Raw genomic sequence first — 23,143 nt, 5'->3', positions numbered from 1 at the left:
ATGAGTGACACCTAAGTCGTTCCTAACAGATCGGTCGCGCTGGAAGACACTGGCATTTTCACGAGTGTCGGCAGAACTGCCCACGCAGCGCTTCCATGCTCGTCTACCCTGTGTGCAGCCAACTTCCAGATTCATTCATCCCCGGTTGCACTCTGTAAACGTGTATTTAAAAAAACAACTTAAATACTTGCCTTTTAAAAAAATTTAAACACATTCAAGTAATCATTTGACTTCACAACCGGTAACTCAGGATAAACCTCCTCATCAACTACATCACGTCCAGCCTTGTCACAACTAAAATCGAGCACACAAAGTTGAAGTTAAAATTTTATTTATGACCAGAATAACATAAGATTTTTCATGCTTCAAAAAGAAAAAAAAGTCTTAAGCGGGTCTCTGGCTTCTCTCCCACGCATGACACATCCCAACCTTGTGTTTCCTGTTCTTAACCTTCCCTCTACCGGGGGGAGCTCTAGCGCCATCAATGAGAGTGTCGTGGGATTTCACAAGAAACCACATCAAAAACAGCAGCCTCTGAAAGGGAAAGCAAGCAGGGTCCCCGCCAGGGTCACAGTTGGAGCAGCGCCTGGCACGGCACTCTGTGCCCAGCAGACCCGGACCGCAGGCTCTGCCTGCCTTGCTAACAACTGGGCTGGAGGAAGAAACTCAGAAGAGATGCACAGAAAGGTTGGACCTTACCCCATAGAATAAAAACTCGGAAAACTTGGACTCGACCCTCTAACTAAAAGCTTTGATCTTGGTCTCGTGCTGCACTTGCTGGTTCTCAGCCGGTGGCCGGCAAGTGGACTCGGCCGGGAGGGAGCTGCCGTCCGGGGCCGCTGCCGTCCGGGGCCTCTGCCGAGCTCGGGCCTGCCGTTCTCGGGAGCCGAAGTCACCAAAATTAGGGAATTCCGGAGAAGCCCACTGAGCTGGTCTTTTTCAAACACATTGTTCTCGGCAGCAGGTGCCGTGCCTCCGAGCACCGGCTCCCGCTCCACTAGCCAACGACAAACACGTGTACGTTTCTCTACAGTAACAGATGTTTCCACAGAAAGATTAGAAAATTTAAGTGTCTAGTTTTGTTGGTTTTTTTTCCTCTTTGGCAACTCCTGTTGCTTAGACAGTCCTCACCCTCCCCTTTTATTAGAAAAACCACCTTGACGATGGGGGCGTGCGGAGCAGGAGCCAGGAGGCCCGGACTGGCTGCCCGCCGCACGGTCCCTGAGGTAGCCGGCCACCGGCCGCACAGCGGGCCCCGCCGCGGCGCCTCACCTCCCGAGCAGCCAAAGCCCACGGTGGGATCGCACCAGCCTCCGAGGCCGCGCGGCCACACAGCTCGTCGGGGGTAGGGTGGGTTCGGGGAAGAGAGCCCCCGCGGAGGTCTCCGAACATTCCTCATCGTTTGGGTTACGGCACTGCGGTTACAGAAGGCTGGTTTTCAAGTTGCAGGTTTTATTGGTTTTAAAGATTTCAAGACCCTCCAGCATCATCTGTTTCAATGAAAAAAAGAAAAAAAGGGATACGAAATGTTAAACTCGGCTTAAAGGAGTACTTCCAAGAGGATCTAGTTCCGGAACAATCTACAGCTTTTCTTCCTGCTAAACGCTTTCAAAGTGACTCCAGACAGCAGCAGGAGCCATTGCCTAGACATGGCTCTGACTTGTACACGCCATCAGGGAATCCCGACCCACAGGTAGGGTGCCCCTTCCCTTCCTAGAAGACTGCGGGGGTCAGCCCGCGGTGGGGGCCATGCCACCATGCCGATGGCAGGAGCCCACCGAAGGGCAGGGAGGAGCGCACTGTGGGACAGCCGAGCAGACGACAGCCGGCCACACTCCTCCTCGCGCTCCGGCCCACGGGGACCCGGAAGGCTTTCTAGAAGGGGAGATGCCTGCCCAGGGAAAAGTGGCGGTGGCAGGGGGTGCTGGCACGGGGGGACACCCTGGAGCCCCATTGGCTCTCCGGCCACAGCGCCACGTGCCCCGGGGCCAGCAGGAGGACAGGCACGCAAGCACAGCAGCAGCACTGCGGGCTGAGAACAGACACATCTGCCTGCTTCGCTCAGTGGCCGAGCGGTCCCAGGCAGGACGAAAGCAAGGAGCAGGAGAGAGGCTGCCGGAAAAAGCCACCTGTCCTGGAGGAAGCCAGTGCAAGCTCATTTCACTGTTTTTATTTGACTTGGTTACAGATGTCCCTACTAGCTGAATTCCCACACCAAACATCTGCCGTAGACTGGAAAGAACTTTACTTGATCTGCTGCTCCAACGGCATCCTCCCCCTACAGAGGTATATGCGGGAGGGCCTGCTGCAGGGGTGCCTCAGTGGCCGCCTGCCACCAGGCCTACCCGGGAGCGACACTGCGCGCAGCCGCTCCTAGAGCTGGCTCTCAGCATCCCCTGCCCTCCTCGGCAATCTCTTTAGCCACAACAGACCATTTCGACAGCACAAGCTCCTTGTGCTGCGGCAGGAAAACGCTGCATCCCAGGCCACTCAAACACGCCCCCAAGCATTCATTTAAATGCTGAGTGACAGGTACCGACAGGTGACGTGCTTCACAGCCCCAGACATTCTCAACTATCAGCTGAAGAGAGCACTGTGCTGAGATTTTCTTATTTAAAGGAATTAAAAATTAACTGTTATCTGAAAATCCTCAGTCCCAGTGTTTTCTGGAATGAAGTCAAGTCAGATACTCCGGCAAGCCCCTAGTGTCTCTACAGATTTGAGAAGCTGTCACAGTCACAGGGGCAGAAGATACTACGACAGAAAATAAATGAGAAAACAAGAGCTCTCAGAAATGGATGGAAACACTCTCAAAATGAAAATTTAACCCAAAGGCTACAACACCATTCACAGCACCTCCCAGAAAGCTTTTGAAAAAATGAAGACTGAAAATGAACACGACGTGAGAGAAAATGAGAGACCGCAGGAATCACTCCAGGAGCTCCAAGCAGGACGAAATCAAGGGGGAAGGAACAGAGGCCAAAGAAACAAGGAAACCACAGTTAACCCGGGGCTGGCGAAGCAGGGGGCGGAACTGAGCCAAGTGTGGAAAAAAAGACGGCCGCCTAAACACGCCTTTGTGAAGTTTCTGAACATGAGAAAAGATGATCCTGAAAGCTTCCAAAACAGAAAACAGCAGATCACCCAAAGGTCACGAGACATGGGTACGCAACAGACTCTCCCAGCAGGAACCCTGGACCCGGAGACCGCGGAGTCCCTCGGAAAGTGGGAAGCAAAACCCGTACCCCTACCATGTGCGGAGGGGCAGGACCACAAGACGACACCCGCAGGCCCCCCGAGCCCCGGGGAACTAGCGCCCCGCACATGGGGCTGTGATAGCTCCCGCGGGGTCCGTGCAGGGAAGGAGGAGCGGGGCAGTGGCGCGGGAGGCCAGGAGCGCCCAGCGGAGCAGAAGGTCAGGGTCTCAGGAAAGCGGGCCGGGTGGTATGACCAAGAGAATGACACGTTAAAAACACTGAAACGTGAGTTTTTGGACAAGGCAAACAGTAATCTAGAAACTCCTCAAAAAATAAAGCGCAACAGCAGCGACGCCAGCAGACAGCAAACAGAAAGATGACCCGCCCCGACACTGAAGATGCCCCGCCAGCGACGCCAGCCCCGCCACGCAGCTCGCACGTCGCGGAAGCAGGACGGGAAGGCGGGCGCCGTTACCGAGGTAAGCGCTTCTGTTCCCCAACCTAGCGACGACCCACAGACAGGCCGGGAGGCTTGCTCCAGCCTGGGCCGTGACCATGCACCCAGCGCTGCCCCCAGAGAAGAGGCTCAGGGCTGAGGGGGCTGAGGGGGTCCAGGGCAGAGCCGGGAGTCCCACCCGCGACGGGCAGCGAGAGATGAGGCGCGAGAGAGGAGGCCGGGCCGGGTGAGCGCCACCAGACCCCGTCCCAGAGGCCCCGGGCCTGATCCACTCGGGTAACAGGTTTACGAACAGCTCAGTCCGTGACGGAGGGAAAATGAAATAGTGACTGGAAGTGGTTTATTCTGGAGACTGAGGGGACATAGGTCAGGACAGCGGGTAGCCCCAGGTGCCCGATGACACTGCTCGGTGCACTGGCCGTGGTTGCGTGGCGGACGCGCCCTGTGAAATCTGCAGGCTGACCTGAGACCGTGCCCGCCACCGCGCCACCCCGCTGGACCTCCCGATGATGCAGGGCACCGACAGCACCGTACCCGCGTCCGACTGCCGAGGCCGTTTGGAGACTTCTGTTCCGTTCTCCTCCAGCTTCCTCTTGGCGCAGTCCTGACACGCGTTCCCTGAAAGACCAAAACCTTTACTTGCAAGCCAATCTCTTCCAGAAGCCACCCCCCAAGGACCCGTTTATAAATCTGACTGTGCTGAGGCACCGGCCCGCAACCCTGCCAGATGCCCCAGGGTGCTCTTTGTCCCAAAGGATGGACGTGGGAGTCACGGGTGACGGGGTGACTCGACTACAGGCGTCCTTCCGCGGGGTGACGAGTCAGAGATGAGAGGCGGAGCATGACGCTGGCGGGGTCCCTGCCACCCCCACCCCACTGACCCGAGCAGATGGCCCGCACAGGAGGCCACCGCGGCCACCAAACCCGGTCCTAGCCTGTGACTGTCACCAGCCAGAGCGGAGGAGCAGCACGCAGAAGACGCGTACGGACACTCAGAACCTTTGCGACGAAGGCATCCGAGGGGCCCGGAGGGCTGCTCCAACGCAGACCCGGGGCTCAAACTCGACTCGAACCTGGTTCCGACTGCCCTGCGGCTCGTACTTGTGGGACAGGAAAGGACCTTCAGGTGCCAGCACAGAAGCTGGTTTTATGCTGCGCCTCCCCACGGTGGGGACACATCTGTGATCCCCGCACTGTCGCAGGGACCATCGTGAAGACCCCACTGGCCCCCGTCTCCACTGAATGTGGGTCACTACGGCCTAGGGATTTACTGCAGGAAACACTTTCACGGTTCTACGGTGGCAGGAAGGTAACGGAACGTGGAGGCAAAAACCCGGCTGGTAAAAATCAAGATCTGCTTTACCCAACAGTGTGGTGCTGTCCACTCGGTCAGCATCTGGAGAGAAAGGAAAACAGTCAGCAGAGCCAAGACTTAGCGGCCTCCTCCTCCTCAGGCCGGCGGCAGGAACGGCAGCCAGGCCTGCTCAGAGAGGCACAGCGACAGTGACCGGGACCCCGAATGCCAGCTCGAGCGTCCCGGGGGGCGAGGGTAAGCCAGCAAGCGCCTCTCCTCTCCTCCACCCAGTGGCGGCGTGGGGACCAGGGGGTCGGCATGTGGCTGCTGGTACACACGGAGAAAGGGCATGTACCCGCTGCCACCGTCAGGACTGCCAGTGCTGGGACACCACCCCCTCTGGTCAAGAGATCCTTCGTGAACCTTAAGTACAACGTCCTTAAGGACCGGGTCACGGATTATAAATCCAAAGATCTCTTGGCCCCGACACCTCGTTAGACCCACTCAGCTGCCAGGTCCGGGAATGTGGCCCACACTCACACAGGTGTCCATGAGGTCCTGGTCCCCCGGGGAGCCATGCATGCAGAGGCAGGAGTGGCTGTGGGTAGGGGCAGGACGGGGAGCACCTCCGCCCCTCTCCAGAGCCGGGCCCGTGGGCCTGTTTGGGACACACTGCATTCCAGTCCCAGCTCCAAAATGTCTGGGCATGAGCTAGGCAAGTTGACACCCCTCTCTGAGCTGCTCTCGCCATCTGTCAGATCACCTACTTAGTGGCCATGGACACTGGGACCGGAAATGAAGGCTGAGGAGATGAAACAGAGCAGAGTGTGGCCCAGCAAGCGTCCTCCTGGCTCCTTCTCTGCCTCGGGAGACAGACTAGTGGCCTGACTCTTCTTTACCCCGTGGACGTGCACCCGAAGCCGGCGCACTAACTAACCCTCGCGATTCTGACTGGCACTAGCGGGGACAGACGACGCTGCTGGACCCTGTGTGTATCCAGTTACCCATGACCTTGGCACCCTCTAGTCTTTGAGGTCACAGCAGGCACAGGCAAGCGGCTCAGTGGCTGACCCAATTCCCCTGCCTGGGGCAGCGGGGCTGGCTTCTTGCTGTAATTAAATCCAGCCAGTCCAGACCTTTCCGAGTCTGCGTCATCCATGTTTAATGACCCAAACTCAAAACCGTTAACTGCCCTAAGTTGGGACAACCAATTTGAAATCTGCTCTGTCATCTTGGTCATTCCTGGCAGCTCGCCAAGAGCTGGCCCAGGAGAATCACTTGAAAAGGTGTGTGGCCCGCAGGGGAACACGGTCATGCATTATGGTGAGAGCATTCTGTGCCTCTGCAGCCTGAACTTGGGAAATGCAGCAAGGGGTAAGGGTGCATGAGGCCTCTGCACCTTCCCAGCCTCCACGTCCCCCCGCAGCTGCTGGCAGGCGCCATCTCCTGGCTGAGGTGACCAGGTGCGTGGTGAGTCCTCCGACAGCGGAAGAGCCGCAGACTGCTGTCGGCACAGCTCGACGCGCTCACGTCCCGTGCACAGATGTCACCATCGCACCGACCTTCTATTTGACACACTCGCCCTTTTAAGGGTCATTGGAGGGCCCGGGAACTTAGTGGTATAAGAATCATGTCTTCGTTGCATTTTATGGCGTGTAAATTGTATCTGTATCTCGAAACAAAAGGAAGAACTGGAAAGAACTCTCTCAGCCTTGCACCTGGAGAAGCCGAAAAGGAAAAACCCCTACCTGGGCTGCGCTGCCTACAGATCTGCGTGGCGAGGTCCTGCACGTAGCCAGGAAAGTTGTCAAAACAGTCCCCGTAGGACACGACTTTAATCCCATGCAAGAGCATGTCCGCCTGGTGCTTGAAGAAGTGGTCTTCGTTCTCCTTGAGCACGACCATGTAGTGCTCCAGCTCCACCTTGTTGGGCACCGAGTACAGGAACAGGGCCTGGAAGATCTGGTCCCGGAGCGTCTCTCCGCAGCCCACGAACAGGAAGGACTTGGTGCGGTACAAGTTCTGGAGGACCTCCTAGAAGACCAGCAGGGAGACTGCAGCGCTCGCCCATAAGACCGCAGGACCCTCGGCCCGACCGCCGGCGACGCACCCACACTTCAGAAGGGGCCCAGTGACAGGCCCTCCCCACCAGCCTCGCTGGGGACATGGCGAGAGGGGCGCGCTCTCCAGATGTGCTGGTCACGTCCGCCTGGCGCCACAGGCGAGCCCGCAGGCCCACATTGAGCGCAGTCCCTGCTCAGCACTCATGGGAGCCCCCTCCTCCCCCAGGCAGGGTCACGGGTGCAGATCCCAGGCACGCAGATCCCAGGCACACTCTAGGTGTGCCTCAGCGTGCGCACAGCCTAACGCCCGCCACAGCTGCCAGCCATCTGGTGCTGCAGCCCTCAACCTGGCTCTCGGGGACCGGGCACAATTCTAAATTCTTAGAACACAAAACAAGAACTTTCCAATTGTTTCTGTTCAGAACTGCACACATGCTTGGGAACTGATGGTCTTTAGCAAGAGGCCTGTGTCCACCCCGGCCTCTCTCAGTCTCCAACGGTGACCAGTCACCCGTCGGGCCACGCCTGTGCCATGGGCCACAGGCCAGCATCAGCATGAGGACCAGAGCACCTGACCCCTGGATAACCAGGGACTCAGCGAAGATACTGTGGTTTCTAAGTGCACTAATAAAAAAACTTTACAAAAGCTGAAAAGCAGCTTTTCCACTCTTCATTTTTTCCAGGATATAAAAAAGCTTCATAGAGAATGAAACTAAAAAATTAGGTTTTAAAAGCTCGCTTGCCAAGCAGAGACAGGAGAGGAGGTGCCTGAAAGTGTGTGTGCGCACACAACACAAGCACACACGCGCACACACACATAAGCACACGCACACGCACACACAGAGGACACGGCAGGAGTGGCCCCCGAGCGAGAGCACACAGAGAGCACAGGGCCCCGCAGGCCGCCCACAACATCGGGGCTCACCGCGTGAGCGCCGGCGTCAGTCTGAGGCATCTGGAGAGACAGCTGAGAACGGGGCCAGGCGTGGGCACCATGGGGCAGGCAGGCCTGGAGGTTAAGAGACTACCCGGAGGGCCACCAAGGAACTAGTGGCCACCACGGCCCAAGGGACACAGCCAGGGCCTAACGAAGGCGGGCCATACCATTACTTCTGGGTCTTGCGTGACGTCCTTGTAGCCCGACGGATCCAGGACCATGCCGCAGGGGTCTGTGTACAAGCCGTGGATGTGGAGCACGCCGTACTTGATGTGCCCCCTGGCCCACTGCAGGACCTGCCAGAAGCAAGCCGAGACAAGGGGGAAGCGGGCGTTACTTGAAGCAGGCAGACGAGGAAAACCTCTCACCTGGACGCGTGCTCCTCCGACCTACCCCGGAGAGAGCGAGGGACCTGTCTCACTTTACACTGCCACCCGCAAAGCCCAAGGGCGACCGGGCTGCTGGTGCTCCCACCCGGTCCAAGAGGACGGCGGTAGCCAGACAGCTGCGCAGAAACCGCCTCCAGCCTGAGACCACAACACACTTGGAGACGGGTGACATTCCGGGATTGAGAGGACGCTCTAAGTGACACGTTCTAAGTGACACTTAGAACTTCTAGGTTCTAAGTGACACGTTGTGTTTTAATTCCTGCGTGTATATGCAGTGTTTACGCCCAGAAAAAATAGATATGAAAAAACAACATCAAATAGCTCTACACTGGTTTCATCTCAAGACCCAGAACAAAAGTCCTTAAAAAGAGGCACATCCCACCAATTGCCCGTTATCCTTCATGCCTTCACGGCGGCAGGTGGTCCCGAGGGTGGAGGACGCTGGACGACTAGACACACCCCCACAGCTTGGTGGGCTGGACCCAAACAGAGGAGCCCACCGGCAGCTCAGTCCCAAGCCCTTGGCCGCATATTTCCAGAGACACTTTTCCCAACAGCAAGCAGGCCTCACAGTGGGGACAGGTGGCTCGGGCACGGAGAGTACGTGTCCTCTCACGTGTCACTAACGGCTCAGGAGAGGGTGTGACCCATCCTCATGGGCTGTCCCACAGGCACATCACCAGCTGCCAGGCTTTTGCCGAGATCTAGGGAAGGAGCTGCAGAAGAGAAGCCCGGGGTCTGAGCGGGCTGCAGTCACACGCTTACGCGGGGCCTCACGGGGGGGCCACCTCTAGATCTGGGGTTCTGTGCAGAGGGCCTGCAAGACCACCCAGAGGGCGGAGCCAGATGAGGAGTGGGGAGCCCAGTATCTGCAAGGACATAAAATCTTGAACAAATACGCAGCAGACACAAACATGTCACCAAAGAAACACAAGTGATCATCCTAAGCAAGGAGAGAAACCAAAATGTAAAATTTTCACCTCAGTGGGGGAAATGTGTTTTGTTTTCCGGTGACACCATGTGCTCGCAAGATGCAGGAAGTGGATACTCTCCTGTGTGGCTGGGAGTATAAACTGGCTACTCTCTGGAAAGCAATTTGCTAATTCGTATCATCTGCCTAAAATACTCGCGCCCTCTCACCCCACAACTCTTCTAGGAATTTACCCTAAAGAAGTAAACAGAAAGACACGGAAGCATAAGGATTTTCACCAAAGCCTTCCTTATAATCATAGGAATTCGCTAATGGTAAGAGAAGGACAATTGTCCTTTAACCGGGACACTGCGGCTTACAAGCGTGCTTTTGAACACGCTTCATGACGGCAAAAGGCTCAAAGACGGACAGTAAGGAAGAAGGCCAAGATGAAAACGCTCCACGTGGCATAATCCCGACGCATAAGCAAGGGCGGGAGCACCTGCGCTCCACAGCACGAGGACCGGGGGCGATCGTGGCCCTTCCTGCCCCTGCTCCCCACACCCCTGCCCCGGCCTGTAAGAAGTCAACGCACGTGGGAAGCCTGCCAGACAGAAGGCACGAGAAAGACAAGGGCGGGTGGTGAGCAAAGTCCGGAGACAGGAACGGCATCACCCGTCAGCCTCACGGTCACTAACGCGCTGGAAAATGGAAGCTCGGGCCGTGCCCCCCGCAGCGCAGATCCCCCCCACGCCGCTCCCGCCCTCAGCCCGCACCTTGGTCTTGTCCTTCAGGTCCAGAGACTCCATGGGCTTGCTCTGCTGCTGCCCGAAGATCTCCAGCAGGTTGTCGTAGTTGGTGGTCAGCACCTTGGTGCCTCGCTCCATCAGGCTGAGGATGGACTGCAGCACCAGCGGGTTCTGGATGTGCTGCTCCAGGTTGTCGAAAATCTCCATCAGGCAGTCCTGGAAGAAGTTGGGCTTGGTGTCACCTGTACGCTACGAAGAGGCGGAACAGGAGTTACAAGGCGTCCTCTTTCAAGCGCCGAGCCCCTGAGCAGCAGTACGCCAGGCGCTGGCTCTAAAGAAAGGAAACCCGGACTCGCCGAGTTTCCTGAAACCCTAGAGGAGGGACACAGACCCCGGACAAACAGCAAGTGATACGTCTGTAGTGGCCCATGCCATGGGGAAGTAAAGCCACGTGCTGCTGGGGGCAGGGGCTGGTGGGCCAGAGGGCACCAGGGAAGGCCTCTGATAAGGGGCGCTGGTTAGAGAACTAAGGAAATCAAGGACCTCTGAGAGCGCGTCCCATACAAAGGAAAGAGCAAGTGCAAAGGCACTGAGGTAGCGGCAGCACGGCTGGGTCCGAGGGCGAGCAAGGGGCCCCCGTCCCAGGACAGGAGCAGGGGGAAGGCCAGCAGGTGAGCTGACCCGGGGGCAGATCGTGGGAGGCTCTGAAGACCACAGGAGAGACTACAGATTCCCCGGAGAGCGCCACACAGGCACAGCTGTACTTGTCACAGTCCCTGCTGCCTTCTCGGTCACTGAAATGACCATCCCGTATCACGGCTTCTCCTCCACAGAGCTCGTCCCGTCTCAGTCATCCGGCCTCTGGTCACATCCCAAACCTATCACTACCAAGAGCGGGACCCTTCCAGAACTCCTGGCCCAGGCTGCCGCCCTCTGACTCTGCAGCACCTTGGCTCCCAGGGCCGTCCCACCACCACGAAGACCGGCACACCACTGGCTCGGCAGCATGGACCCAGGTCTCCACCCCACCGGCCTAACTTGTCCCGTTCAGCAGCTGACACCCCATAATCCGTCACTGCATCCACCGCGCCAGCCCCTCAAGCTTCCCAGCTCACCGCCCTTCCTGCGCTTTGCTGGATTCCTCGGGAGCATGGATACAGCGCCCCCCAGCCCGCCCAGTTCTCAGCCTGCTCGGCGGGGTGCAGGGAACCCCGCCGTCCAGACAAGCCTCCTATAACTTGCGTTAGGAAGTTTCACAAAATACACAAAGTAAAGCATAGTTACGCTCCACGCGTGCGGGGGCGCTAACCAGGCCAGACAAGTGTTGGCCTCGCCGGCCTCTCCTCCAAGCGAACCTCGCCCGAACGTGCCCCCCACGCCACCCAGCACCCCCACACTTCTCTGTCCTCGCCCCTCTCCCCACTCCGGGGACAGGCCTTAGCACCCCGTCTCTGAAGGACCAGAGAGCCACTGCTGGAGGCTGTGTGGGATCCCCAGGTGCAGTCATACCTGCTCGACTCTGCGCCACAGCTGGAAAGCGGCACCAGATGCTGTGCGCACCTGTGTCCCCGGAGCCGTATTTACCAGATGGGCGGCAGGCCAGCCTGCCCTAGGTTGCAGGAGCCCCGTATTAACAGAAGAGCCCCATGGGGGAGAGCTGTCTGGCTGAAAAACCTTCCCAGGTTCCAGAAAGCTGGGTACATCCACGTGTGAAGCGGCCACATGGCTGATAAGCCTCCCGCATCAGGCCCTGGGGGGGAGGAGGCAGGAGCTGCCCCTGCGTCCCCCTGGCCGGACAGGCACACCGTCCCAGCTCCTGCGACCTCACAGCATGAGGCAGAGGCCACACCAGGAAGATGGCAGAGCAGCAAGACAGGGCCCAGGGCCCCAACACTGGCAAGACACCTGCTCCCCTGCAGCTGCTGGCCCAAATGTTTACATGGAAGCCAATAGCTGGGTGTCTTTACAGCAGCTAACCTCTCCCAGGCTCCCCAGCGGCTCTGCACACTCCTTTTCCTGCTTTCTGTGCAGCATCTCCAACACCGACCCCCACCTGGACTCTCAGAGGATGGCTGTGCTTTAACGAGTCTGGAAGGAGCGAGCGGAAACCCGCCACGAGCTTCTACCATGCTCCGTGGCTTCCTGGCGGCTGACCTGGCCGAGCAGTTGCCCGAGGCGGAGCCCCACAGCCGCACCAGCGCCCCTGCCTCGAGGGCACCCCTCAGCGACCTTCTCCCACCCGTCCCCTCTACGTCTCCTCTACGTGCAGACAAAGCCGCTCTAACCGCTCCCATCCGCAAAAGTCTGCGGAGCCGCCGTCATCTGAAGATCTGTGGCTGGCCTGCTTCCACCCAAAACGCACCTCAAGAACACCCCTCCGCCCACAGCAGGAAACCCCGCGGCACGGCGACACGGCAGACGCCCCGCCCAGACTCAGGCTCCAGCTGGCGGGGGGTACTCGAGGAGCCCCAGTGCACCCGGCACGGCCACGGCTGTCGCAGGGACTAGTCTCCCGGACGCGAGACCCCCAGCTCCTGAGCCACCCTCTGCAGAGCGCAGGGCCTGACCACGGCTCGTGGACGTGGCTGTGGTGGTCACGGGTCCACCGACCGGGTCCAGAAGTGCGTCCCCAGGGGAAGCTGGAAGCGCCTATGTGGAAAGACTTACAGGCGACATTTTCCGGATCAGGTCGTGCGCCACCACCAGCAGGTCCCGGTCCTTCGTCACCTTGCGGCGGAACTCCGCCACGTCCCCCGGGTGCAGCACCTCCAGCTGCTCGGCCGCTTCGATGACCGCCTCGATGCAGCTCCTCCAGGAGCACAGGGCAGGGATCCCGGGGGCCACGGCTGCACTGACGCCCGTCCCGATGACCAGCAGCAGCTCCTGCGGCTGCTTCCGGATGAGGCTTTTCAGGAACTTTCTACTTGAAACAACGGAAGGGGAGAACAGAAGTCACCATGGCGAGTATTGCCACCTCAAGGAAAGACAGCGTCCAGGAACACGGGCAAAGTGTGCGGGTAGACACGGCCACGCACACCCTCCGCTCCCGCACGCCCCCAGAGGATGAAGCCTGTGCTGTTCCCTTCTGCACATCTCTTGCTCGTGCTCTGCCCTCGACCCCCAGCGACCTGGGGACAGGCATGTCCTGCTCATCTGGAGGCCCCCGGGGTGGTAAGCATCCGCTGAAGTGACACACACGGAAACAAAAAGCTCGCACTTCTAACTCCTCTGAAGCTGCCGAGAGCCTGTAATACCAGCATGACGGCACAACGATCCCTGCCGGCAGGGACAGGTAAGGAGACTGCTGGCCGAAGCTGGCTTTCTGCCTCTTAGGCCCCGAGCCCCACTGGAGCTAACACCTCCTCATCTAGCTTCACGGTCCCGGAGGTCACAGTGCTCTCCAGCGGCACTGGCATGCCTCGGCTCCAACAGGACCCCGGAACCATGTGTCACGTGGAGACTAGGTGACCGTCACCTCCCGGGGCAAAGAGAAGACTGCCTTCTGGAACACGTCTCCCACAGAAGCGAAGAGCGGCGGCAGAAGACGCGAGCTTCCCTCCTGACACAAGTTCTCACCCCGCGCTCACCTCTGCAGGCGCTAGACGTAGCGCCCGAGCAGACGGACGACGGGACCACCTACCCGTGTGAAGGTGCAGCTGACTTTATTTACCTGGATTTTTGTTCACTTCTGTTTGTGGTCTTTTCCGCTGGATCCATCTGTAAATCCTAAAGAGAAAAATTAGTGAGAAGTGACTCCCATTTCCCAGACAAGTTTTTTTGTTAGTGCCACGAAGAGAGTTCAAGCTGGCATTAAAATCAAAGGTCTGCCGCACTGAAATCCGGTCAGAAGAAACTAAGTAAAAGTTGATTCTTAATTTATATAAAACACGAACTGTAGACCAGCTAGGTCTCTATTGCCAAGCTATCTCCACAGTCTACAAATTTTGCAGAATCACTTTCGCCCAACTCCAGAATATTTACTGTAAACAAGGAAATACACAGAAAAATCAAGTTGGAAAAGCCCAGAACCCTACTGCCTATGAGCAAGGACTGTTACGAACATTTGTATATGGCCTCTAGATGGTTTACATTTTCCCCATCATTTGTGTCCAAAGGTCAGAGCCCACTTTTTTTCCATGTGTTATATTAAAAGCATTTCCTGGGGAGCCTGGGTGGCTCAGTCGGTTAAGCATCTGCCTTTAGCTTCGGTCGTGATTCCAGGGTCCTGGGATTGAGCCCCACATCGGGCTCCTTGCTCAGCAGGGAGTCCGCTTCTCCCTCTCCTACATGCTGCTCCCCCTGCTTGTGCAATCTTTCGTGTGTGTGCACACACACAATCACTTTCTCTCTCTGCCAAATGAATAAATAAATAAAATTTCTCTCAAAAAAAAAATATATATATGTTAAAAAGTACCTCCTGGGGTGCCTGGGTGGCTCAGTGGGTTAAGCCCCTGCCTTAGGCTCAGGTCATGATCCCAGGGTCCTGGGATCGAGCCCCACATGGGGCTCTCTGCTCGGCAGGGGGCCTGCATCCCTCTCTCTCTCTGCCTGCTTCCCTGTCTACTTGTGATCTCTCTCTGTCAAATAAATAAATAAAATCTTTTAAAAAAAAAAAAAAAAAAGGACCTCCTGACAACCATCTTTGGGCACAAAGATTTTTCTCCATTTTGGAACAATTTTTTTAGGAGAGATTTCTGAGAAGTAGAATTGCTGAGTTAAGGAATGCCGTAAAATACTTCAGCACATACCGGCAAACTCTCCAGAAGAGTGCTCAGCAGAACAGTGGGTGCCCTGATGGAAAGCCACCTTTCTGAACATGCAGTCTTGTTGGTTTTTTTTTTTAATCTCAGAATCAGGTCACCAGAAATAATTTCCCAGTAAGTAAACAACGCTCAATCACCCTATGGCATCATTAGATTTTAGAGCTACATGGAATCCTAAGAGTATCCCCCGACAATGTGCACACAACAGCATAGACGCCTAGATGCCTCCTCCTGCCCCGTCGCACCCCTGTTTGAAGGGTTCAGAGCTTCCTTTAAACTCCCGGTGGCGCCCCCGACCTCTCCCCCAATGTTAAGCAATCTCAGTCCAGAGTCTTGTGAAACCTACTAGATATCTTCTAAGGACAGTAACAAATACGGAGGCTTTCCACTGCCTTAAGGAGCCCTGCCTGCCTGCCGGCCCTGAGATTTCAGCGGCTGCCCTAACCCTTCTCCCAGCCCCGGTTCTAACAACTATAGAACACACGTTCTTGCCGGCAGCTGGGTTCTGGAAGCCCGGCGGCTCCCATCAGTCTGGTGCTGGGGGGGCTCGCCGTGCTGAGGCGAACAGCTCGGGCACTGAGCTGCTGGCGAGTCAAGTCCTAACCTCCCTGTCCGGGCAGAAGGTAAGGCCCGCACCCACGCGATCCTGGCGGACGAGTCAGAGTGAGATGCTCATCAGCAGACGAATCCAACCGCCCCCCGGCTCTGCCCCCCAATCACGCACACCCCCCGGTTACTCCTGCGAAGGGGACCCTTTTCTCTCGGGCCCCTCTACCCAACACCGTGGGGGATTTTCTAAATGGTCACTGGTCCATGGAAGACTTCAGAAATGCCCCTCACCGGTTCCACGGTAAAGACCTTTCAAAAGGTCTACCTGTGGTTCTTTCAATTCTTGTGCAACTCTGGGCTTGCGGGGGCCCACACGGGACCCTCGTACCAACCAGGAACCCAAACACTGCATTTACACACATCGGTCAACGGTATGAACACCTCAGACCCCTGCGGGCTACACGTAACTCCAAAACGACGTGACCTCCAGTTTACTGACCTCCAGTTTACTGAGCAAACCTCGCCCGGGGGGTATTGCACACGCACGAGCAGATCCCAGCGAGCCCCCGCACGCGGCCTATTGCTGGTGTAAAGGCTCAGACCTCTCTCTGCGCCCGAGCCTGAGGAAGGTCACGAGCTGGCTCCTGGACGGCAAGTCCAACGGAGGCCCCATTTCCAACCGCAACAGGCAGAGAGGCCCCTAGACGTGCACACCGCTGTCACCTTTATTTAGGAAGCAAGGTCGCCGGTGGGGAAGGCCCCAGTGAGAGAGCAGCCCGCGCCCGCAGGGGGGAGCGAGCAGACATGCAGGGCTCGTGCTGACACGGCGCTGAAGACACGGCCTCACTTCCTGTTCCGTCCACAGACTTGGCCTCTCAGCCAAAGCTCCCCAGAACCGAGAAAGTTCCCCACGAACCCCTTCTTCTGAAACCAAGAGCCAAACAGGAGATTTCCAAAGCGACCAGAGCCAGATCCCAGACGTTCTGGCAGGACAGCGAGCCCCTGCCAGGCGGCTCCCACACTCACCGCCACTCTGCTAAGCCAATCAGACTCGCCACAACAGCAACAAAAGCCTTCAGAGACCTTCAGAAGCTGCATCTTCTGGTTTCCTTGGTGACCATGCCGTCACCACAGTTTGCAGGCCCAGAGCCAAGTCATCATAGCAACCCGTTTTTTTTCAAAGACCCAACAGCACTTTCTGAAAGCAAACTCAGGCCCCAACACAGATCTGCAGAAGCAGTTCTGTCGTTTTCATCTAAAGCCATGAATGAAAGTGTTCACGGATGTTTTCTTCAAACCTGAGTCCCCGAGCGTTTCATGAGCTGGCCTGAGAGCAGCCACACTGCCTTCTTCCGCGAACCCCCAGCATCCAGTGCAAAGTAAACGTTCATCACACGGACTCCAACACAAAAGAGAATCGACCATGGACACGGCCCCCGTGATTTACAGCTAGCAGAACAACTCCCTAACCCCACTGCGCCGGACGGCTCGTGACCCCGCCTGCCGTCCTGCCTCCTGCCAAGCACGCCCGTGCAGTCCCAACACTCCTAACTCTGGACCTCATCGTGTGACGTCTCCGGCCAAGGAGGGACCAGCAAGCAAGCGTTTGGTGAGTGCTTTGACTCTGGGGCCAGCTGTGTTGGCACTCGGGCCCCCAAGAGCACGGTCTCGCCTCCCAGGAGGGTGAACGGCCTCCAGGGAGGTGTGTGGGGAGATGAGGCACACCGTCGGGCAGCCCGACACCTGACCCCCCAACATGTCAGAGGCTGCCTAGGGCTCGTCGGTGTCAGTCCCACAGCCAGGTCACACACAACCGCAGGAGATCCCAGGGAGGCCAGCCGAAGACCCGCGGAAGCAGGCCCAGACGCTGCCCAGCAGAACTGACCTCTGGCCGGGACGCCTACCGCCCCCACTGGTCTCTGCCGCCAGCAAGAGCACCGGACGGAAAAGGCAGACGAGAAAAGCACCAGAGAAGAATAAAAGGAATGAACTGCTCAGGGAGCGCTGGAATCACACTTTAGGGGGGAAGGACAAAATGCTGGTCGAGAATAATCTTAGCACAGGAAAAAAGTAAAATGGAAAGTAACCACTTTCTATTACAAATTATACTTTCACTTTACAAGCACAAGGCACAAATGAGAATCTGTGGGGTCCTCAGAAGCATCTTGAGAAAAACCTCTTCATTTACGTGGGTTCCACGCACTCTGAGCGGCGTGACAGCAAGGAGGGGAGCGCGCTCCGTGTGGCACCCGAGGACAGGGAAGACGGCTGAACTTGGACGTACACACACGTTCCTCGCACACGCCAGGGGAGGGGATTCTGCAAACATCTGTCGAAGTTTCCAGATGTTAGCTTTTACGTCACCTGTACTCGATCCCTAGAGTGATGGAATGAGACGCTCCCAGAACACGTGGAAAAAGTCCAACATGGGTCCCTGTGACTCTAAGTGACTGGCAGCAGGGCCCGCCTTTGTAGAACATACTAGCAAGCATACTGCATGCTACTGTTACCCAGTGACCCACGCTGAGAAATGACGCATCCGTGTGCTGCTCACAGAAGACAGGAGACTTGGAAACAGAGTGGACCCTTCACCGGGGATGGGGGGGGGGGGGACGGGGGACAGGTGAGGGGCAGCCCGCAGGGTTGAAAATCTTCATCCAAGTTTGGACTCCCCCAAAAACTGAACTACTAATAGGAAAAGGCACAAGGGAGCACTTATTATTGAGACACAAAATTTACGGAGAGATGACCCGTTCACAGGCAGACATGTGCACACGGGTTTAGGCAGGCAGGGTGGTCCGTGAACTCGCCGCACGCGCAGCGAGAGGGAGCCACAAAATCCGGCCCTTGGACAGGATTACCGCACAGTTCATTTCGATGCCGCCTCTCTATATCGGTTTACATTGTCTCTCCACTGAGAAGTCACGTGCAGTCTAAATTTTGTTTAACTTTTTTATGATAGATTTCTGTAGACTTTACGGTAGTAAATGCTAAAATAGACCAGTATCTACAAATACCTTGTGCATTCAGGACATACCTAACTTCTCAGTGTTTTAGTTCAAGGCCGTGCAGCTTGTCCGTTTTCTTCAAATTGTCACAAGTCTCAAACATCCAGGAGATTTACTGAAAACGATCTGTAAGTGGACCCACACAGTCCAAACCCGTGTCGTTCAAGGCCAGCTGGAGTTAAGTGTAATCCACCGCCCCAGTGCAGTTCCTGAGGACTAGAATGTCCTACAAGGAGGCCAGGCTGTACTCTCGCTCCCCCAAGCAGGCCTGGAAGCCTGGGAAGCACGGAGCAAGCCTTTCCTGGTGCGGCTCCCCGAGCTCCCGACACCGAACCCAGCGGTTCACACCATCCTCCCCTCTCAGTCTGATGGGATTCCCACAAACTGCCTTTTTCACAGCAACCTGGCTGCCCAGGTAGACTCGGGCACAGAAGCAGAAATCACTGGGTCATGGGAGTAGGTTTTCAAGGACAATGGACAGCCACACTTCCGACCACCAGGAAACTATCTGGAAGTGGTAACAGTGTTTCTGGTGCGCTTGGTTAGCATGACTAGGTTCACCTGATCTGGAAACAAGGTACGAATGGGCAACAATGAAGCTTCCAGAACTGCAGGAGAGGCTTAGCCCTGAGACCACTGCAATTGCAACAGAGGCGGGGGGAGGGGTGTGCAGACACACCAACACCAAGGAAAACCTGAGATATGGAGTCAAGACCACGCCAGCCCTTCCCAGCAGGGACAGCTCTCTGAAGCCGCGTCCAAACGGGTCAGCTGGGAGTTCCACCCCTCACGCCACTGACCACTGTGCAAACTTCCGGTGCCGCCACTATCCTGAAGGTTCCTGAAGGTTCCTGAACAGATGTAAAATGTTTCCCGCTATGAACTACCGGAGCAGCGGCGGCCAGCCCTGACCATCAGGGGGCTTCCTGCTCGACCTCGCACTCGCTCAGCCCCGGCTCTGCTTAGAGCTCCTCCAGCCGGTGCTAACTGGGCATCTTTAGGATGAACGATTTTTCTTCAGTTTACAGAAAACCTTAATTTGAACATGTGACATTGAACCAATCACTTTCTAAAGGCAGTCAAAGAAGTTCGACAGCAAAAAAAAAAAAAAAAAGCTTAATTTTAACAGTTATAATGTATTCATTTGCTTCATGCAACCAGTGCCTCCAGACTGACCTGGGCACATATCCCAAAAGAAGAGGACAACAAAACCCGCAGCTCATAGGAAATGTCAAAGTCACGGTCTGGTTCCAACTGCCACGTTCATTACTGACGTTTTCCGTACCCTTATTAGATTCAGGGGACAGCACTCGGCACTCTACATGCTTCATCCCACTTAATCCGGTCAACGACGCTGTGATCTTGACCAAGTGGTCGTCACGACCGCCCCTCATCTGGCGAGGATGACCGCAAACCCTCCCAGAGGCCGGTCACCACGGTAAATACGGTTCTGCGCACCTTTTCCTGACGCGAGTGTGGCTCAGAACAGCAAACACACACACCTGACATTTCACCAAGAGCCCTGCCAACCTGCTTTGTCTGCTTTCCAGTTTGTCCATCAGACATTCAATTAACTCAGACACGGTCCTCAATGATAAGTCAGTAAGGGTAAGACACACCCCCACGAAGGACTAAAGGCAGGCTGAACCACCAGCGTTTAGCTATCCCAAGAAAAAGATGTTCTAGAAAGTAAACCTCTAATGAGATGTAACATTACAGAATTCTAGAGCTGAAGGGATCCAAATGGTTAGGGGATGCCAGAGGCCCTAATTTTAGAAAAATGAAAATGGAGACTCTGTGAGGCAGTGACTTAGTCCCAGCCCCCCAAGGAGTTAGGGACAAGCTAGAAACTCGCTCCTCGCTCATGGCCCCTAACCTCGCACCATCCTGGGCACTCCCTGTTCCCCTGTGAGTCCAACTTCATCTAAAGCACTCACTGCAACTAAGGCATCTCTTTTTACCACCAAATCTTCACAAATAACAAGCCATGGTGTTTTGGTTGACCTAGTTTCCCGTGCTTTCTTATGGGGCTCCTTTTCCAGAAGTGCTAAAAAGCAACAGCCACCACGAGGAAGGTCTAAGAGGCAGCAGGTTTCTGGTCTAGCCTGACTCTCCACCCCACCATCCACCATGATTTCAGCGGGGAGGGCCCTGACCCGGAGGGCTGGGCCGGCTGGGCGGGAACGAGGCTGCCTTGCAGAAGGACTTCACTCTCCTCCACAAGGAGAGGCTCCAAGCTCTAGCAGGTTCTCTAGGAAAAGGCCCAGCCGTAGGTAGGAGTTAAACAACGCCCATGCTGGTTGTACTACTCAAAACGGGAGTAGGTTACTCAACTCTGGGACTCTCTTTCCTTTGTAAAAAAGGAATCTTATCTCTCGTCTCATAGGGTTGCTGGAAACAGTGAAAGCGTCACATTGGAAAGAACACAGCCTAGAACAGGATGCTTCCCACTACACCCTGCATGTGACTGGCTGTCCTTCCTGGATTTAATTGGTTAAAATTAAATAAATCTAACAAATTCAGTTCTTCAGTCCCACCAGCTTTATTTTAAGCACCTGAGAGCTGCACGAAACTAGTGCCTCAGGGAACACAGACCCAGAACATTTTCACTACCACCCAAAATCCCATGCCCTCGGCCACTGCCTGTGTCCTCCCAAACTTGTGTGGACACTGAGAACCACCACACGGTCTCAGGAGGGACATTTCCCCAGGACCCATCTGAACCTGCCTCTCCTTCAGAGCCCCTAAGTCCAACCTCCACACCCTCTGTGCTGCTCCATCTCTACAAACCTGCCCCTTCATGTTACCCCCACCCCCGAGCCATGCCTGCATCTCCTGTGTGGGTGTTGGGCTCTCGGTGACACACAGACATACAGTTACCCTGATGAAGCCCTCGGGACCACCCACCCTTTGGACAAAAGGACAAAACTTCTCCTACAGGGACTGGTAAGTTCCAAAGTCAATTTCCAGGCAGCATAGTGTAGGCTACGCCAGGAAAGGACTGAACGGCCGTCTCCGGGGTCCAGACTTGAGGAGGACACCCACACTGAGGAAGCCACGGTCTCCACTGCCACCACCCCGGTCCAGGACCCCTCTCTCTCTCACCCAGCTTCCTCCAGACAACAGCCCCCACCCCGCCCCACCACCACAGCCAGGGATTCTTCACGAACACGAAACCCATTTCCCTCCGTGGGCCCCGACCCCGTGCCTGCATCCTGACCCCCCTCGCCCACCCCCTTCTCCACCACTCTGCGCTCCAAACCCTGCCCTCTGCCAGACTTTCCCATTTCCCCATTCTGGTCTCCCTGGAATCTCCCTCAATCCTCCCCACGGACCGACTCCTACCCTCCTTCTGCCCTGAGCTGCATCGCCATCTCCTCAGGAGACAGCAGAAGCGGTGATCCAAGAAAGGACCAAGGGCACGAGCCTCGGGGAACGAAGCTGGATTCACCCCACTTAAGACTCCCTCTAATACTACCCTGAGGACCCTTTCATTAACGAAGCAATACACCTCCAGCTGTCCCCCAGGACGGTTTTGTGCTGTGGCCACGCTTGTTTCCAAGATCTGCTATGCTTTGTGGCAACACTCTCTGCCTTTCCTCACACTCTCCCCCTCCCTCTCACAAACACACACTCCACCCCCCTGCCTGGAATGACTGTGGCAAACTTCTCAACCTCAACCTTCAAGACCAGCGCACCTGTTACCCGTCCGCTTTCCTCCCCTTCCAAAAGCCCTCCAGAAACCACTTCCTGGGAGCTGGGCTCCCACCCCAGCTGGGCTCAAGGCCACCACTCGGCTCTTATCCCGGGGTGACAATTACCGACCTGCTTCACCTCCCCGGTCCACCCCGCCGGCATGGGCCCTGACAGCAAGGACTTCTTCGTCTCCAGCTCCAGTGCCAATTCCTGGAAACTACTGGGCATTCAGAAAAACGATCAGCTCCAAGAATGAAAAAATCAAGCCAAGCCGGCAGCCTCAGCGCCGGGCTCGCCCCGACCCCCTCCCCTGCGCAGTCCTCCCGCCACCAGCTCAGCCGGGTTCTGAGACTCCTCTGCGGGGCCGCTGGAGTCTCACCAAAGAGCATTAAAAGTTCAACCCTGTCCCTGCTCCGGCCTCAGTGCAACCGTGAACACACACGAAACGTGGGGGCCGAGATCACACTTCTGCTCCGTTACAAAGGTTCAGCCGGTGACCGAGGAGACGCCCCCACTTTTATATTATCATCAGCAATTTCCAGCCCCAGGGAAGGCTGTCGCTGATGCCCCTCGGGGGTCCCGGACCTCGGGTTTGAGAAACCAGCCTGGAGACCAGCCGACCGGGCCTGGACGCTCAGAGCAGGAGGTGGACAGGCAGGGGGCGCCCCGGGCGGGGGGCATGGGGGGATGCAGCGGCCTCGGGCTCTGGGGGAGGGGGCGCTGGGGAGAGAGGGCCCCGAGGGCCTGCGCGCCCGGACGGGGGAGCCGGGGCGGGCTCGGGGGTCCCGGGCAATCTCGGAGGCCCCCGGGGGGTCCGGGCGTCTAGGGGAAATCCCGAAGGGCTTCGGGGCTCCGGAGCCCTCCAGCGGCAGGGGCAGACGGGGCCAGGGGCTGCGACAGGGTCTCGGGGTCCCGACGGTCCCGACGGGCGTCTCGGGGGGACCCCGGGGAGGGCGGGGAGGGGTCCCCGGGACCGAAAGGGCTCTGGGCCCGGCCCCCTCACCTGCGGGGCCAGCTCCCGCCGCCCGCTCAGCGGTCCACCTCACCTCCGGGTCTCGGGGCGGCCGCGCGCTCCCCGCGCTGGGCGGGGCCGGCGGAGGGCGGCCTGCGGGCGGAGGGCTGCGCGCGCAG

The 23,143-nt window shown here is 57.0% G+C and overlaps 1 protein-coding gene across 7 annotated transcripts; it reads right to left on the bottom strand.

Moving 5' to 3' along the window:
• Positions 1–314: 314 nt before the first annotated feature.
• Positions 315–23,140, bottom strand: FAM118A (family with sequence similarity 118 member A). 7 transcript variants are annotated; one of them, XM_059187258.1, is made up of 10 exons: positions 23,016–23,117; positions 22,142–22,229; positions 13,667–13,722; positions 12,664–12,919; positions 10,024–10,245; positions 8,116–8,244; positions 6,697–6,982; positions 5,018–5,050; positions 4,189–4,272; positions 315–1,490 (listed from the first exon to the last, which is right to left on the bottom strand). In XM_059187258.1, exons 2-10 carry the CDS (start codon positions 22,172–22,174, stop codon positions 1,471–1,473), a joined length of 1,119 nt encoding a protein of 372 aa, XP_059043241.1. In that variant the 5' UTR covers positions 22,175–22,229; positions 23,016–23,117; the 3' UTR covers positions 315–1,470. The 7 variants fall into 7 exon arrangements, with proteins under 7 accessions (XP_059043241.1, XP_059043243.1, XP_059043242.1 ...); XM_059187260.1 differs by having other exon boundaries at positions 10,024–10,212; XM_059187259.1 differs by having other exon boundaries at positions 12,664–12,916.
• Positions 23,141–23,143: the final 3 nt, after the last annotated feature.

Source organism: Mustela lutreola, chromosome 8, assembly GCF_030435805.1.
Source record: "Mustela lutreola isolate mMusLut2 chromosome 8, mMusLut2.pri, whole genome shotgun sequence".
NCBI classification, from domain to species: Eukaryota; Metazoa; Chordata; class Mammalia; order Carnivora; family Mustelidae; genus Mustela; species Mustela lutreola.
This window is presented reverse-complemented; position numbering and strand designations above follow the sequence as displayed.

What these genes read in the sequence shown, in the direction of transcription:
- FAM118A (XM_059187258.1), bottom strand. Translation starts at nt 22,174, where the DNA reads ATGCCGGCGGGGTGGACCGGGGAGGTGAAGCAG. An exon ending in GGACCGGGGAGGTGAAGCAG is followed by an intron (nt 13,723 to 22,141) that starts GTCGGTAATTGT and finishes TTTTCTCTTTAG; the next exon opens with GATTTACAGATGGATCCAGC. An exon ending in CGCAAGACCCAGAAGTAATG is followed by an intron (nt 6,983 to 8,115) that starts GTATGGCCCGCC and finishes CTGGTCTTCTAG; the next exon opens with GAGGTCCTCCAGAACTTGTA.